The 13,129-nt window shown below is 42.4% G+C and overlaps 1 protein-coding gene across 2 annotated transcripts in view; it reads right to left on the bottom strand.

The window, feature by feature from the left end:
* Positions 1-13,129, bottom strand: part of FAM189A1 (family with sequence similarity 189 member A1) — a 394,280-nt gene that overhangs the window by 94,423 nt on the left and 286,728 nt on the right. For both annotated transcript variants that reach the window (XM_043493843.1, XM_038418369.2), the window contains one exon: positions 1,481-1,612. In XM_043493843.1, coding sequence (XP_043349778.1) covers positions 1,481-1,612 — 132 coding nt within the window. The remainder of the gene's footprint in view (positions 1-1,480; positions 1,613-13,129) is intronic.

Below are 13,129 nucleotides of genomic sequence, written 5' to 3' on the forward strand. Positions count from 1 at the left end.
ACTATACTAGAACTAATTCAAAGGGAACTATTAACTATGTACAACTATTTTACAGGGAAATGTTCAAAAGAAACACTGAATGAAGCGCAATGCTAGCCGAAGCAGCAGATGTTCCAGCACCGTCACTGGCGGCAAGAAGACATGGAAGGTGTGGGGAGTTGGTGGTGCCCCTTATACTGCAGCATATGCACGCTGCTCCAGGGGGCGCAAGAGCCGGTCCCCTACGGATACCACTGAGGGGAAAACTTCCGGCACCGGTGCGCGTGGCGAGCACGTACACCTAATATGGAATGGACATGAGCAAGCACTTGAAGAAGAAGAACTGTTTATTCCTCAAGTATGTATAATTGTAGATATGTTACTGCTTTGTGTTATATCCACAGCTGAAATAGCTGGGTAGTTTATTCTGGATTAACAACAAGAATGAGGCATATGGTTTGGAAAAAACACATAAAAGAGGGCCAAAGTAATCAACATATACAATAACTAAACACTGGCCATGTTAATCAAAGGCACCATAAACAAAGACTGACTCAAAACCAAATTCACACATGTATGAGCATGAGTACATACTCTCACACACACATTTTAATGTGGAAAAGGCTTTTGGCAGTCAATGACATTTTTCCCACTATGCTCTCTAGACTTGTTGTGAACAAGATTAGTCAGCTTTGGTAAAATTTCCACATTAGGGTTTCCACCTTTGCTACCACCAATGGGGCTGAAGTGGTGATAGTGGAAATATAGATTTTTTTTTAAAAAGGCAGCGCAGAGAGAGCCTACATGCCGTTACAGATGTACTATTTCAAGTGGGGTGCTTATTTTCAAACAAAAGGCAGAATAAAGCCCTGAATACATACAACAGCTGTTTTCTGTTGCAGCAATCCACAGTCATTACTAATCATAATTATAGAAGGTGTGTGTTATCACTGTCAGTTGTTTGCCTGATTAGCTGTAATTTTTTCATGTGCCTAGTGAGACATTTTTCTCTAATATGAACAGTCAGGGAATACAGAGCTCTCAAAGCCACACAGCAGAAATAATAAATATGGAATTCACACTGGAAGGATTTTTACAGAAACTTTTTGGATCATCTGTTTTTTCTAAATTATTCTCTTATATGGATTATTTTAAAAAACATTTAATCAAAATGGCACCATCAAGATTACAATTATAAGATCTCAACCTACAATAAGATTTTTGTAGGTGTACCCTGGGGCATACTCAACCTTTAACAAAATGGTTATGTTGTACAAATATAAGCAACAATCCTACAAACAGGTGAGCACATAACTTTACTCACATGAGTAGCTTTATTGATTTCATATTTGCAGGATCAGGTTCTCATTTTCTGCTAAGTCTCTTTGTTATGAATAAGTAAGCAGCTGACAGTGCACAAACAACTTTCACTACATGCCTTTATAAAACCCAACTTGCTATGTTACATTCTAATAAAGTGATAATCCTTCTTACTCCCCACCTTTAGAGTCAGCCTCACAACATTACACTCCTGCAGTGGGTTCAGTTTCAGGGTTTCTCCAAGGTTGCTGCAGCCTGATGTTTGATGCTGCATTTCACAGCAAACACAGACACCATCACTGTCAAATTTAATCTGAAAAAAAGTAAAAAATCAGAGAAAGGCTTAGTAATCAAAGCCACACCTTTGTTCCAACCAGCATTATAACATTTATCTTCAACACAAGAAGACACCAAGGAGTGACAACAATGTTCTTCTATTTGAAATATACAATTCATCATATAATCAGTGATACAGCTTGAAGCAGAATGACTTCTGTTGACCAGCAGAAGCTACAAAAATGAGAGTAGGCGAGAGAAAAAATATTGTAGAAAAGTAAGGTAGATAAAAGTAGCTGTATCATTAAGACCTTCTGTGGGCTGTTGAGAAAGGTGGTTTTTAGAAGGCAGAAGATTGTTTCTGTACTCTTCAGAGTAAGATCAAACCAGGAGAAATGAATTAAGTAAATAAGTGTGAAAAACATGGGGGATAAAACAGGTGCAGAAAATATTGTGAGAAATCTTGATCAGAAATAAAATCACATTTAAATAACTAGGAAGATGATTAGAATAGAGAGAGGTAATATTATGAAAATAGAGACAGGAGAGAATGGAACATGAAGGGAAGGTGAAAGGCATACAATATTTTATATATATGTGTGTGTGAGGGAGAATGTGTGCACACTGACCTCACTTAATTTATTTTTACTCTGAAAAAGTTTTACTTTCTCTTTTTTGTTTCACGTTCTGTTTGTTTTGAAAACCCTTTTTTTAAAAAAAATACAGTAAATGTTCAGCATCCTCAAATTTTAATTTTCACTAAGTTCTTTTTGTCTTTCTGTAATTATGTCTCCCCTTTATCTTGAGGCTTTAGAAGGCATTAAGCATTTCTGGTATCTGTTCTTTTAAGATTTTTATTAAAATGCATTTTATTGAATGTACTGAACCCCAGTCAACATTTTAATTTTACTATGACTTTCTTTAAAATATGATTTATGTGAGCTTAAAACTGCAATATTCCCATTCAGCTCAATGGGAGGTTTATCCATGTAAGAAGTGCAGAATTGGATTAATTATCCTCATTTTGATGTCTTTGTTCAAAAAAACAAAAACAGGACTGTGTTTTTCTATTGCCTTGCTATCATGATTTTCAGCCAAGATTTAACTCTATATGAATTTTTCCTTAGTTTACTAATATAAGCCTGTAGCCACTTGTATTTTTCTTAATTACACTTACACATTTAGATGCTTTCTCCTTTCCCATTTTAAGCCATTTTGTGCTGGTGCAGAGGATTCTAAGGATTGGTAGCAGGGTATATCGTCATCTCCCTAGGCCACTGGCTCAAACCCAGCCTGGGTCACTACTGAGTAAGAGTTATTACCATCAGATGGCAGTTCAATGGCCTATGTGAAATGAGCTTAGTGGTCTCAATTCCCAGATTTTCATAGGGGAAAAAATTGTGCCAAAACTGGCAGTAATTAGAAGCTTTTATGGGAGTCTGAGCAGAGGTCAGGGATTTAATGGGCCATGTAGAGTGAATTAGTTAGGGTGAGGCACAATAGCTGGGCAGTGTGGAAGAGACCGTATAGTGACCATCTGTGCTGTGTACCACGTACCATGGAGACAGCACTTTGATCTTTACTGCCACCAATACAGCACCTAAATTGCATATTGTATTTGTGTCATGATTAATATTTTGCCTCTTCCCAAATCGTCTTCTGCTGCTTGAATGACTGGCTGAACAAACTGAGATGGGCTCTGGCACTTAAAGGAAATTGAAGTGTCCCATCGGAGACCAGCCATGTAGCAGCATATTTAGACAGATTTCTCTCTTACCAGTTAGCTTTTTTTTCTGTCTTCATACATCTCTTCTTAGTAGCTAGATGTTTTAAAATTTATATTTTACATCCAAGTTCAAGAAAGATACAGAGACAGAAAAAAGAGAAGAGAAAATGTGTGATCTCTCAGAGTAATTTGGTGTCTCTGCTTCAGTGATGCGGAACAGATAAGCAGTTGGGAGAGCAATACGAAACTATTATTTTGAAAAAAATAATGTTAAGTAAACAGGCTGATAAATTAACATCATGCCATATATCAGAATAAAGGCATACTCCAGACAAATTGCTGTCTCAGGGGGTTTGAACTCTTGAACGCCCTCTAACCAGTGTAATTAGTCAGAATGCTTTTAAAAATGCAGAAAACATAAATTATACCATTTTCTAGCCACTCATGAGCAGAAGTGGATGCAGCTTTCTGCTGCACCCTATGTAACCTATGTCATGCCCTGAGTCATAAATACTGTAAATGAAACAAAGAAATAGCCAACTAAAATGGTGAGTGTCTTTTGTACTGATCCCTTGATTTCTATGTAACTTTTTTTTTATAATCAGATTAGAATTTTATACGTGTAGCTTTTCCTCATAACATTTTAAATATTTTAAGATAGGTATTTCAATTCCTGTGAGTTTCTAATACTTTTTTTTTTAAACAAATGAATGAGATCTGATCTGTGCTTGGCTTTGTGGTATATGATCAAACAACCTTCAACTCTTCAATCCCATGATAAATACAAAACGTTGTTAAATCTGAGAAGGTCTTGCCTTTGAACTCTTCTGGGAATGTTGGAAATGGTGCTAGCTGTTAGATAACTACTACAGAACAGGTTTGAAATTCACAATTTGAATTTAGAGTTGTGTCAAATTCAGCAGTCACAAAGCTACAACACACCTGCTATATTAGCAGAGAGCATTCAGCAAAATCATTATGCTCTTCAGTTGGTAAAAAATTTCTATAACAAGGAAAATGCACTTTACACAAAGCTGTCTACACCAAGGTCATTTATTCTCTGATACATGCTGTGTCTGTTCAATGAAAGAAAGTCACCCACACATCATGGTATGTATTTAACACTTCTAATGTGAAAAATAGATCCTAGGTCTACTTTTAACCCATGTAATGAACAGATATCACATAAACAAAGGCTGAAAAACAATATCTAAAGCTTCCTAACAAGAGTCCCACCTGTGACTGCTTCTCTATTCACTCTAAAATGTATCTTACAACTGTTTTGTATTGCACAGTACCTGTCCTTATATCTTGCTAAAAATATTTTTAAAAGGTTTCTTAAATGCACAATGAAAACTATTGAAATTATAGTTATCACCAACATATAGGGCTGCCCCCAAAAATACATCTGTAATTTTTACATGTGCAAATATATTTGTGCAGCAAACAGCATGCAATTGGTGGCTTTGCTGGTATAAAAAAAAGGCACATAAATATCAGAGGCACATTTCTGGAGAGCCTTTGATAATCTGGCCCATTGTGCACAGCTATATAACTTTTCCTTTAAAAAGTGTTCATGAAGCAGTGATGCCAGAACTGGGGCCACGGCGCTCCCACATTTTGAAAATGGACAGGCCTGGCCCATCCACTTGTCATCACAGTAGACCCCACCCCCTTCCCCTCCTCTTCCCCATGAAGCCCCACCCCCGGTCTGGCCAGCAGCTGGTGGAGCCCCGGCAGTTGAGGGAGCCGTGTGGACCCTCCACTTGCCCATGGTGTAGGGGTGCCGACAGGGCCAGTGTAACTACTAGGTGAACTAGGCGGCCACCTAGGGCGCCAAGATTTGGGGGAGCCAAAAAGCAGTGCCCCAAATTGTTTTTGCTTCATCCAAAATGGGACGGGGCACAGTTCAGTCCTTTCCTCAAGCCACCTTCCCCCCGTACCTGGGTCTCCCTCACTCTCTGTCTCTTCCACACACTACATTGGACAGCTCTGTCCCATTCTGTGCGCAGGTTGCCTCATGGCAACCCAGCCGTGCACACAAGGAGGGTTCATTTTTGTTCCGTTCTCCTGCCAGGGAAAACCTCTGCCTGGGGCAAATAAATCAAGGAGCCAGAATCAGAGGGGTTGGGAATCACCCCCATGGGAAACTTCCAGCCTCTCTCTGCTGAGTAGAGGTACGCAGCAACGCGTGGCTGCTCGCACTTTATCACAAGCCCATGCCCTGGACCCGAGGCAGGGCGCATCTTCTCACGGGCGAGCGGGGCTGGCTCTCTGGTGACCTGCCTTCGTTGCATTTCCCAGGCACTTCCGTTGTCCCTGGAGAGGGAGTGAGGGAGGAACGCTGGAGAGGAGAAGAGAAGGCGACACAGCGATGGAGAGAAGGGAGGAGAGGACGCAGGGGACAGGGAATGTGGGGCCAGAAGGGGAGAGGTGGAGCACGCAAGGCTGACCCTCCAGGGTGCGCCTCTGTCCCCCACCCTTTCCTCCCCCTGGTGCTCTGCTTCTCTCCTTTCCAGCAGCGCTTCTGACGCACCCCTCATCCTGCCTGGAGCTCCCCAACATGCGGGGAAGAGCCTCTCCAAAGCGAACGAGCTGCTGAGGTCTCTGTGCCTCGCCACAGGCTTCCCCTCTCTCCGCCAGGGTGCTGCGCTCCATCCGATCCCGCTTCATGTCCAGCTTCATGTCCTCGCTGCTGTTGCGGCTGCAATCTTCCTGGGAGGGGCATGTGTGTGTGTGTGTGTGTGATTGCCTGCCTGGGCTCCTCACCACGATAACACCTGAATTTGGTGATTTATGTGTAATCAACAGCACAAGCACTAACCACCTCTGCCTCTCCCTGTGACCCCTCTCCCCCTTTACCTCCCGGGTCCCCAGCGGAGCAAAGTTCTGCAGAGAGGCTGCGCTGAGCGGTTCTGAGCACTCCCTTTGCTATTGCAGCTCTCAGGAGGATACAGGATGGGTTGAAGAAGATTGTAAGGGAAAATAGGAATGGAAAGAACTTGCAGCCAGAGGGAACAGGGGAGAAACTGGAGAATAGCACTGTCACCAGGAAAAGGCAGGTCTATGTGATCGGGGACTCTTTATTGAGAAGAATAGACAGGCCTGTAACTAGAGCTGATCCTGAGAATAGAAGGGTGTGCTGTCTTCCAGGTGCTAAGATACGGGATGTAGACCTGAGGTTGAAAAGAATCCTAAAGGGAGCGGGAAAGAATCCCCTAATTATCCTTCATGTGGGAACAAATGATACGGCTAGATTCTCGCTGGAAAGTATTAAGGGAGACTATGCTAGGCTGGGAAAGATGCTTAAGGAAATTGAGGCTCAGGTGATCTTTAGCGGGATCCTTCCTGTTCCTAGAGAAGGGCAACAAAGGTCTGACAAGATTATGACTGTCAACAGATGGCTTAGGCAGTGGTGCTATAAGGAGGGCTTTGGGATGTATGGCCACTGGGAGGCATTCACGGACAGAGGTCAGTTCTCTCGGGATGGACTTCATCTGAGTAGGGAAGGAAATAGACTTCTAGGATCGAGGCTGGCACAACTGATAAAGAGAGCTTTAAACTAGGAATTGGGGGGAGATGGATGGGAGATGTCCAGAAAATCTCCACGCCAGATTTTAGCATTGAGAGGGAAGAAGATGAAGTAAGAATGGATACAGCCGTGGGTAGGAGAATGTATATAAGGAGTGAGGGCGGTGTGGATACTAGTCTAATAGGTTATACTGGATGTAGAATGACTGTGCCTAATAGGGTACAAAATGTGAGCGAGGCCAAACAGCAAAAATTAAGATGTTTGTACACCAATGCGAGGAGCCTAGGTAACAAAATGGAGGAACTAGAGCTTCTGGTGCAGGAAGTAAAACCAGATATTATAGGGATAACAGAAACATGGTGGAATAGTAGTCATGACTGGACTACAGGTATTGAAGGGTATGTGCTCTTTAGGAAAGACAGAAACAAAGGTAAAGGGGGTGGAGTAGCATTGTATATCAATGATGAGGTAGAATGTAAAGAAATAAGAAGCGATGCAATGGATAAGAAAGAGTCTGTCTGGGCAAAAATTACATTGGGGAAGAAAACTAGTAAAGCCTCTCCTACGATAGTGCTTGGGGTGTGCTATAGACCTCCGGGATATAATTTGGATATGGATACAGCCCTTTTTAATGTCTTTAATAAAGTAAATACTAATGGAAACTGCATGATCATGGGAGACTTTAACTTCCCAGATATAGACTGGAGGACCAGTGCTAGTAATAATAATAGGGCTCAGATTTTCCTAGATGCGATAGCTGATGGATTCCTTCATCAAGTAGTTGCTGAACCGACTAGAGGGGATGCCATTTTAGATTTAATTTTGGTGAGTAGCGAGGACCTCATAGAAGAAATGGTTGTAGGGGACAATCTTGGCTCAAGTGATCATGAGCTAATTCAGTTCAAACTAAATGGAAGGATTAACAAAAATAAATCTGCAACTAGGGTTTTTGATTTCAAAAGGGCTGACTTTCAAAAATTAAGGAAATTAGTTAGGGAAGTGGATTGGACTGAAGAACTTATGGATCTAAAGGTAGAGGAGGCCTGGGATTAAATCAAAGCTGCAGAAGCTATCGGAAGCCTGTATCCCAAGAAAGGGGAAAAAATTCATAGGAAGGAGTTGTAGACCAAGCTGGATGAGCAAGCATCTTAGAGAGGTGATTAAGAAGAAGCAGAAAGCATATAGGGAGTGGAAGATGGGAGGGATCAGCAAGGAAAGCTACCTAATTGAGGTCAGAACATGTAGGGATCAAGTGAGACAGGCTAAAAGTCGAGTAGAGTTGGACCTTGCAAAGGGAATTAAAACCAATAGTAAAAGGCTCTATAGCCATATAAATAAGAAGAAAACTAAAAAGGAAGAAGTGGGGCCGCTTAACACTGAGGATGGAGTGGAGGTTAAAGATAATCTAGGCATGGCCCAATATCTAAACAAATACTTTGCCTCAGTCTTTAATAAGGCTAAAGAGGATCTTGGGGATCATGGTAGCATGACAAATGGGAAGGAGGATATAGAGGTAGATATTACCATATCAGAGGTAGAAGCGAAACTGAAACAGCTTAATGGGACTAAATCAGGGGGCCCAGATAATCTTCATCCAAGAATATTAAAGGAATTGGCACCTGAAATTGCAAGCCCATTAGCAAGAATTTTTAATGAATCTGTAAACTCAGGAATAGTACCGAATGATTGGAGAATTGCTAATATAGTTCCTATTTTTAAGAAAGGAAAAAAAAGTGATCCAGGTAACTACAGGCCAGTTAGTTTGACATCTGTAGTATGCAAGGTCCTGGAAAAAATTTTGAAGGAGAAATTAGTTAAGGACATTGAAGTCAATGGTAAATGGGACAAAATACAACATGGTTTTACAAAAGGTAGATCGTGCCAAACCAACCTAATCTCCTTTTTTGAAAAAGTAACAGATTTTTTAGATAAAGGAAATGCAGTGGATCTAATTTACCTAGATTTCAGTAAGGCATTTGATACCGTGCCACATGGGGAATTATTAGTTAAATTGGAGAAGATGGGGATCAATATGAACATCAAAAGGTGGATAAGGAATTGGTTAAAGGGGAGACTGCAACGGGTCCTACTGAAAGGCGAACTGTCAGGTTGGAGGGAGGTTACCAGTGGAGTTCCTCAGGAATCGGTTTTGGGACCAATCTTATTTAATCTTTTTATTACTGACCTTGGCACAAAAAATGGGAGTGTGCTTATAAAGTTTGCACATGATACAAAGCTGGGAGGTATTGCCAATTCGGAGAAGGATCGGGATATTATACAGAAGGATCTGGATTACCTTGTAAACTGGAGTAATAGTAATAGGATGAAATTTAATAGTGAGAAGTGTAAGGTTATGCATTTAGGGATTAATAACAAGAATTTTAGCTATAAGTTGGGGACGCGTCAATTAGAAGTAACGGAAGAGGAGAAGGACCTTGGAATATTGGTTGATCATAGGATGACTATGAGCTGCCAATGTGATATGGCTGTGAAAAAAGCTAATGCGGTTTTGGGATGCATCAGGAGAGGCATTTCCAGTAGGGATAAGGAGGTTTTAGTACCGTTATACAAGGCACTGGTGAGACCTCACCTAGAATACCGTTTACAGTTCTGGTCTCCCATGTTTAAAAAGGATGAATTCAAACTGGAGCAGGTACAGAGAAGGGCTACTAGGATGATCCGAGGAATGGAAAACTTGTCTTATGAAAGGAGACTTAAGGAGCTTGGCTTGTTTAGCCTAACTAAAAGAAGGTTGAGGGGAGATATGATTGCTCTCTATAAATATATCAGAGGGATAAATACAGGAGAGGGAGAGGAATTATTTAAGCTCAGCACCAATGTGGACACAAGAACAAATGGGTATAAACTGGCCACCAGGAAGTTTAGACTTGAAATCAGACGAAGGTTTTTAACCATCAGAGGAGTGAAGTTTTGGAATAGCCTTCCAAGGGAAGCAGTGGGGGCAAAAGATCTATCTGGCTTTAAGATTCTACTCGATAAGTTTATGAAGGAGATGGTATGATGGGATAATGGGATTTTGGTAAGTAATTGATCTTTAAATATTCAGGGTAAATAGGCCAAATCCCCTGAGATGGGATATTAGATGGATGGGATCTGAGCTACTATAGAAAATTCTTTCCTGGGTATCTGGCTGGTGAATCTTGCCCATATGCTCAGGGTTTAGCTGATTGCCATATTTGGGGTCGGGAAGGAAATTTCCTCCAGGGCAGATTGGAGAGGCCCTGGAGGTTTTTCGCCTTCCTCTGTAGCATGGGGCATGGTTGACTTGAGGGAGGCTTCTCTGCTCCTTGAAGTCTTTGAACCATGATTTAAGGACTTCAATAGCTCAGACATGGGTGAGGTTTTTCATAGGAGTGGGTGGGTGAGATTCTGTGGCCTGCGCTGTGCAGGAGGTCGGACTAGATGATCAGAATGGTCCCTTCTGACCTTAATATCTATGAATCTATGAATCTCTGAGGTGCAAGGTGGAAGTTTCGCCTAGGGTGCAAAATATCCTTGCACCGACCCTGGGTGCCGAGAGCAGTCCCCAGCCGATGTCCCCACCCAGCCCAGGACAGGTGGAAGTGGAGAGAGCGTGACTCCGCGCCAGCTCCTCATAGCTGCCCATGTGGCTATGTCCCTGACCCAGCTCCGGTCGGGGTGGGGAGGCCCTCGGAGCCGCAGCCTAGCCATGGCAAGAGCTGTGGGGAGCGCGGACCCTCTACCTGCCTTGAGCAAGGGGCCCAGGGTGCAGGAACATGGGCCAGAGTCTGCTCTCCTCAGGCCCCCTGCACTGTGGGCAGGTGGAGGGTCCGCTGCAGCTCCCCGCATGGCTCTTACCATGGCCAGGCTGCAGCTCTGAGGGCCCCCCCAAACTTCGGTCAGAGCCAGGTTGGGTGGAGCCATATAGGCAGCTGTGGGGAGGCTGGGTCCCTCCATCTGCCCAGGGCAGAGGGTCCGGGGGGCGGGGACACAGGCAGGGGGCTGCTTTTGGCCCCACCCTGGGCAGGAAGGGTGGGCTCCCAGGCTCCACCCTGGCTTGGCCCGGGTGGGGCCTCTGGAGAAGAGGAGGAACATGGGCAGGCTTTGGGGGAAAAAGGGGGGTGAGAGGAAGGGGGGGATATTGCCCCCCCCCACTTTTGGGAAGGCTCCAACACCCTTGTCATGAAGTGACCTTCTTAAGGCCAAAACAGCATTGCTAACTTCTATGTATTTTAGGATTTTATACTACTGCCAATCATCATAGTATCTGAGCACCTTCCTCATAAAATTGATAGCAGTAGTGAATTCCCAAGTGGACTTCATGGAGTCTCTGGCACTTCTAATCTTTTTGGGGTCAAAACTCTGCTTGGGAGAGGGTGAGGGCTTGGATGAGTTTTTGGGGGTGGATAGAAGGGTGTGTCTTTCTTAGGCTGAATAGCCTTTCAAAGAGGAAGGTTTTGAATGTTTTCCTAGAGATGGCTAGATTCTGGATTCATCTACTCTCCTTTGGAAGTTTGTTTCACAGACAAATCCCTTTGGCTGAGAACGTTTTGACTTCAGTGCTCTTGCACTACATCTTTGGCTTTGTGATCTGCATTGTTCATTTCCCATTTCAGTCCCATTTTATTCCTCCCCTCTCACAGAGCACAACTGATTTTTTTCTAATTACTTCCAGAAAATATATGCTTTGGGCTCAACTATGCAACCTCACCTTGAAGGGCAACTCTGTAGTGTGCATTAGACAGACTTTAGCTGTAGTTATAGCTCCCTAAATCTTTTGGATCTCTAAGGAAACTTGCTTGGCGTTACTGTCAGAATTGATCAAGACCATTTAAACCAGCAGGTGACTTTTACCAAGAAGGGAACGAAAAAGATGAAAGGCTTGTCTGAGAGGAAAGGACATTGGGAACTTCAAGCATATTAAATGTACACAAAAAAAGAAAAATCTACAGTACAATTACGTTATGACAAACTGACAAAGGCAAGGACATTCAAATTTTTTTTGTCTGTCCTAATTTACTAAATTTTAGCATAGCCTCTACAAGAGTTTCAGAAAAGAGTTTGCTGTTACTGTATGCAGCACGTGTACTCCAACACCTCGCCACAACAGGGTGCACTGGGGACAAAGTAACAACCCCTGCTCCACTGTTTTTCTCTCCATGTCACAAATCTTAATGATAATGCTTTATAGATTTTCTTATAAATCAATAATACACGGAGGCTGCCAGTGTTGAGCACAGTCCCCAAACCCTCACACTCATGAGTGCGATATCCCACCAACAATTTAAATGATATTTTCCCATTCCAGTCTGTTTCCTATAGAACGGTTGGATGTGGGTTCCTGTGGGATGTGGCGACAGCTGTCAATATTTATATTGTCCTTCAGATGCTTAAATAGGAAGCATAAAAGAACTCCAGGACAAAATTGAAAGATGAAATACAAAAGTTCAAAAGTTGACAACACAACAGATAAATGCAGTGGGAGCCCTGCTTCTGGTGTGTACTGTAGTATAACACATAAATAAGGCAGCCCTGGGCAGCAGATTTAATACAAACAAGAGGAAGTACTTTTTCACACAACACACAGTTAACCTGTAGAACTCATTACCATGGGATGTTGTGATGGCCAAAAGTATAACTGGGTTAAAAAATGAACTAGATAAGTTCATAGAGAGTAGGTCCATCAATAACTATCAAGAAGGTTCAGAGATGAAATCCCATCTTCGGGGCAACCCTAAGTCTCTGACTGCCCAGTTTTTTCCAACCTTTCCACATATGTTTTCTAAATCTTTTATCATTTTTGTTCCTGTCCTGTGGACTCTCCAATTTGTCCACCTGCTTATTAAAATGTGGCACCACAGTACTCCAGGTGATGCCTCACCAGTGCCAAGTAGAGTGGGACAATTACCTCCCATCTCTAACATGTAACACCCCTGTTAATACACCAGAATATTAGACTTTTTCTCATCTGCATCATATTGTTGACTTATATTCAATTTGTGATCCACAGTACCAGCCAGATCCTTCTCAGCAATACTACTGCCTAGCCAATTATTTCACATTTTGTAGTTGTGTATTTGATTTTTCCTTCCTAAGTGAAGTACTTTAAACTCGTCTTTATTGAATTTCATCTTGTTGAATTCAGATCAGTTCTCCAATTTGTCGAGATCGTTTTGAATTCTAATCATGTCCTCCAAAGTGCTTGCAACCCCTCCCTGCTTGGTGTCATCTGCAAATTTTATAAGCATACTCTCCACTCCATTATCCAAGTTATTAATTAAAATATTGAATAGTAACAGACTCACATTTGACCC

This window comes from Dermochelys coriacea, chromosome 10 (genome assembly GCF_009764565.3).
Source record: "Dermochelys coriacea isolate rDerCor1 chromosome 10, rDerCor1.pri.v4, whole genome shotgun sequence".
In the NCBI taxonomy this organism is placed as follows: Eukaryota; Metazoa; Chordata; order Testudines; family Dermochelyidae; genus Dermochelys; species Dermochelys coriacea.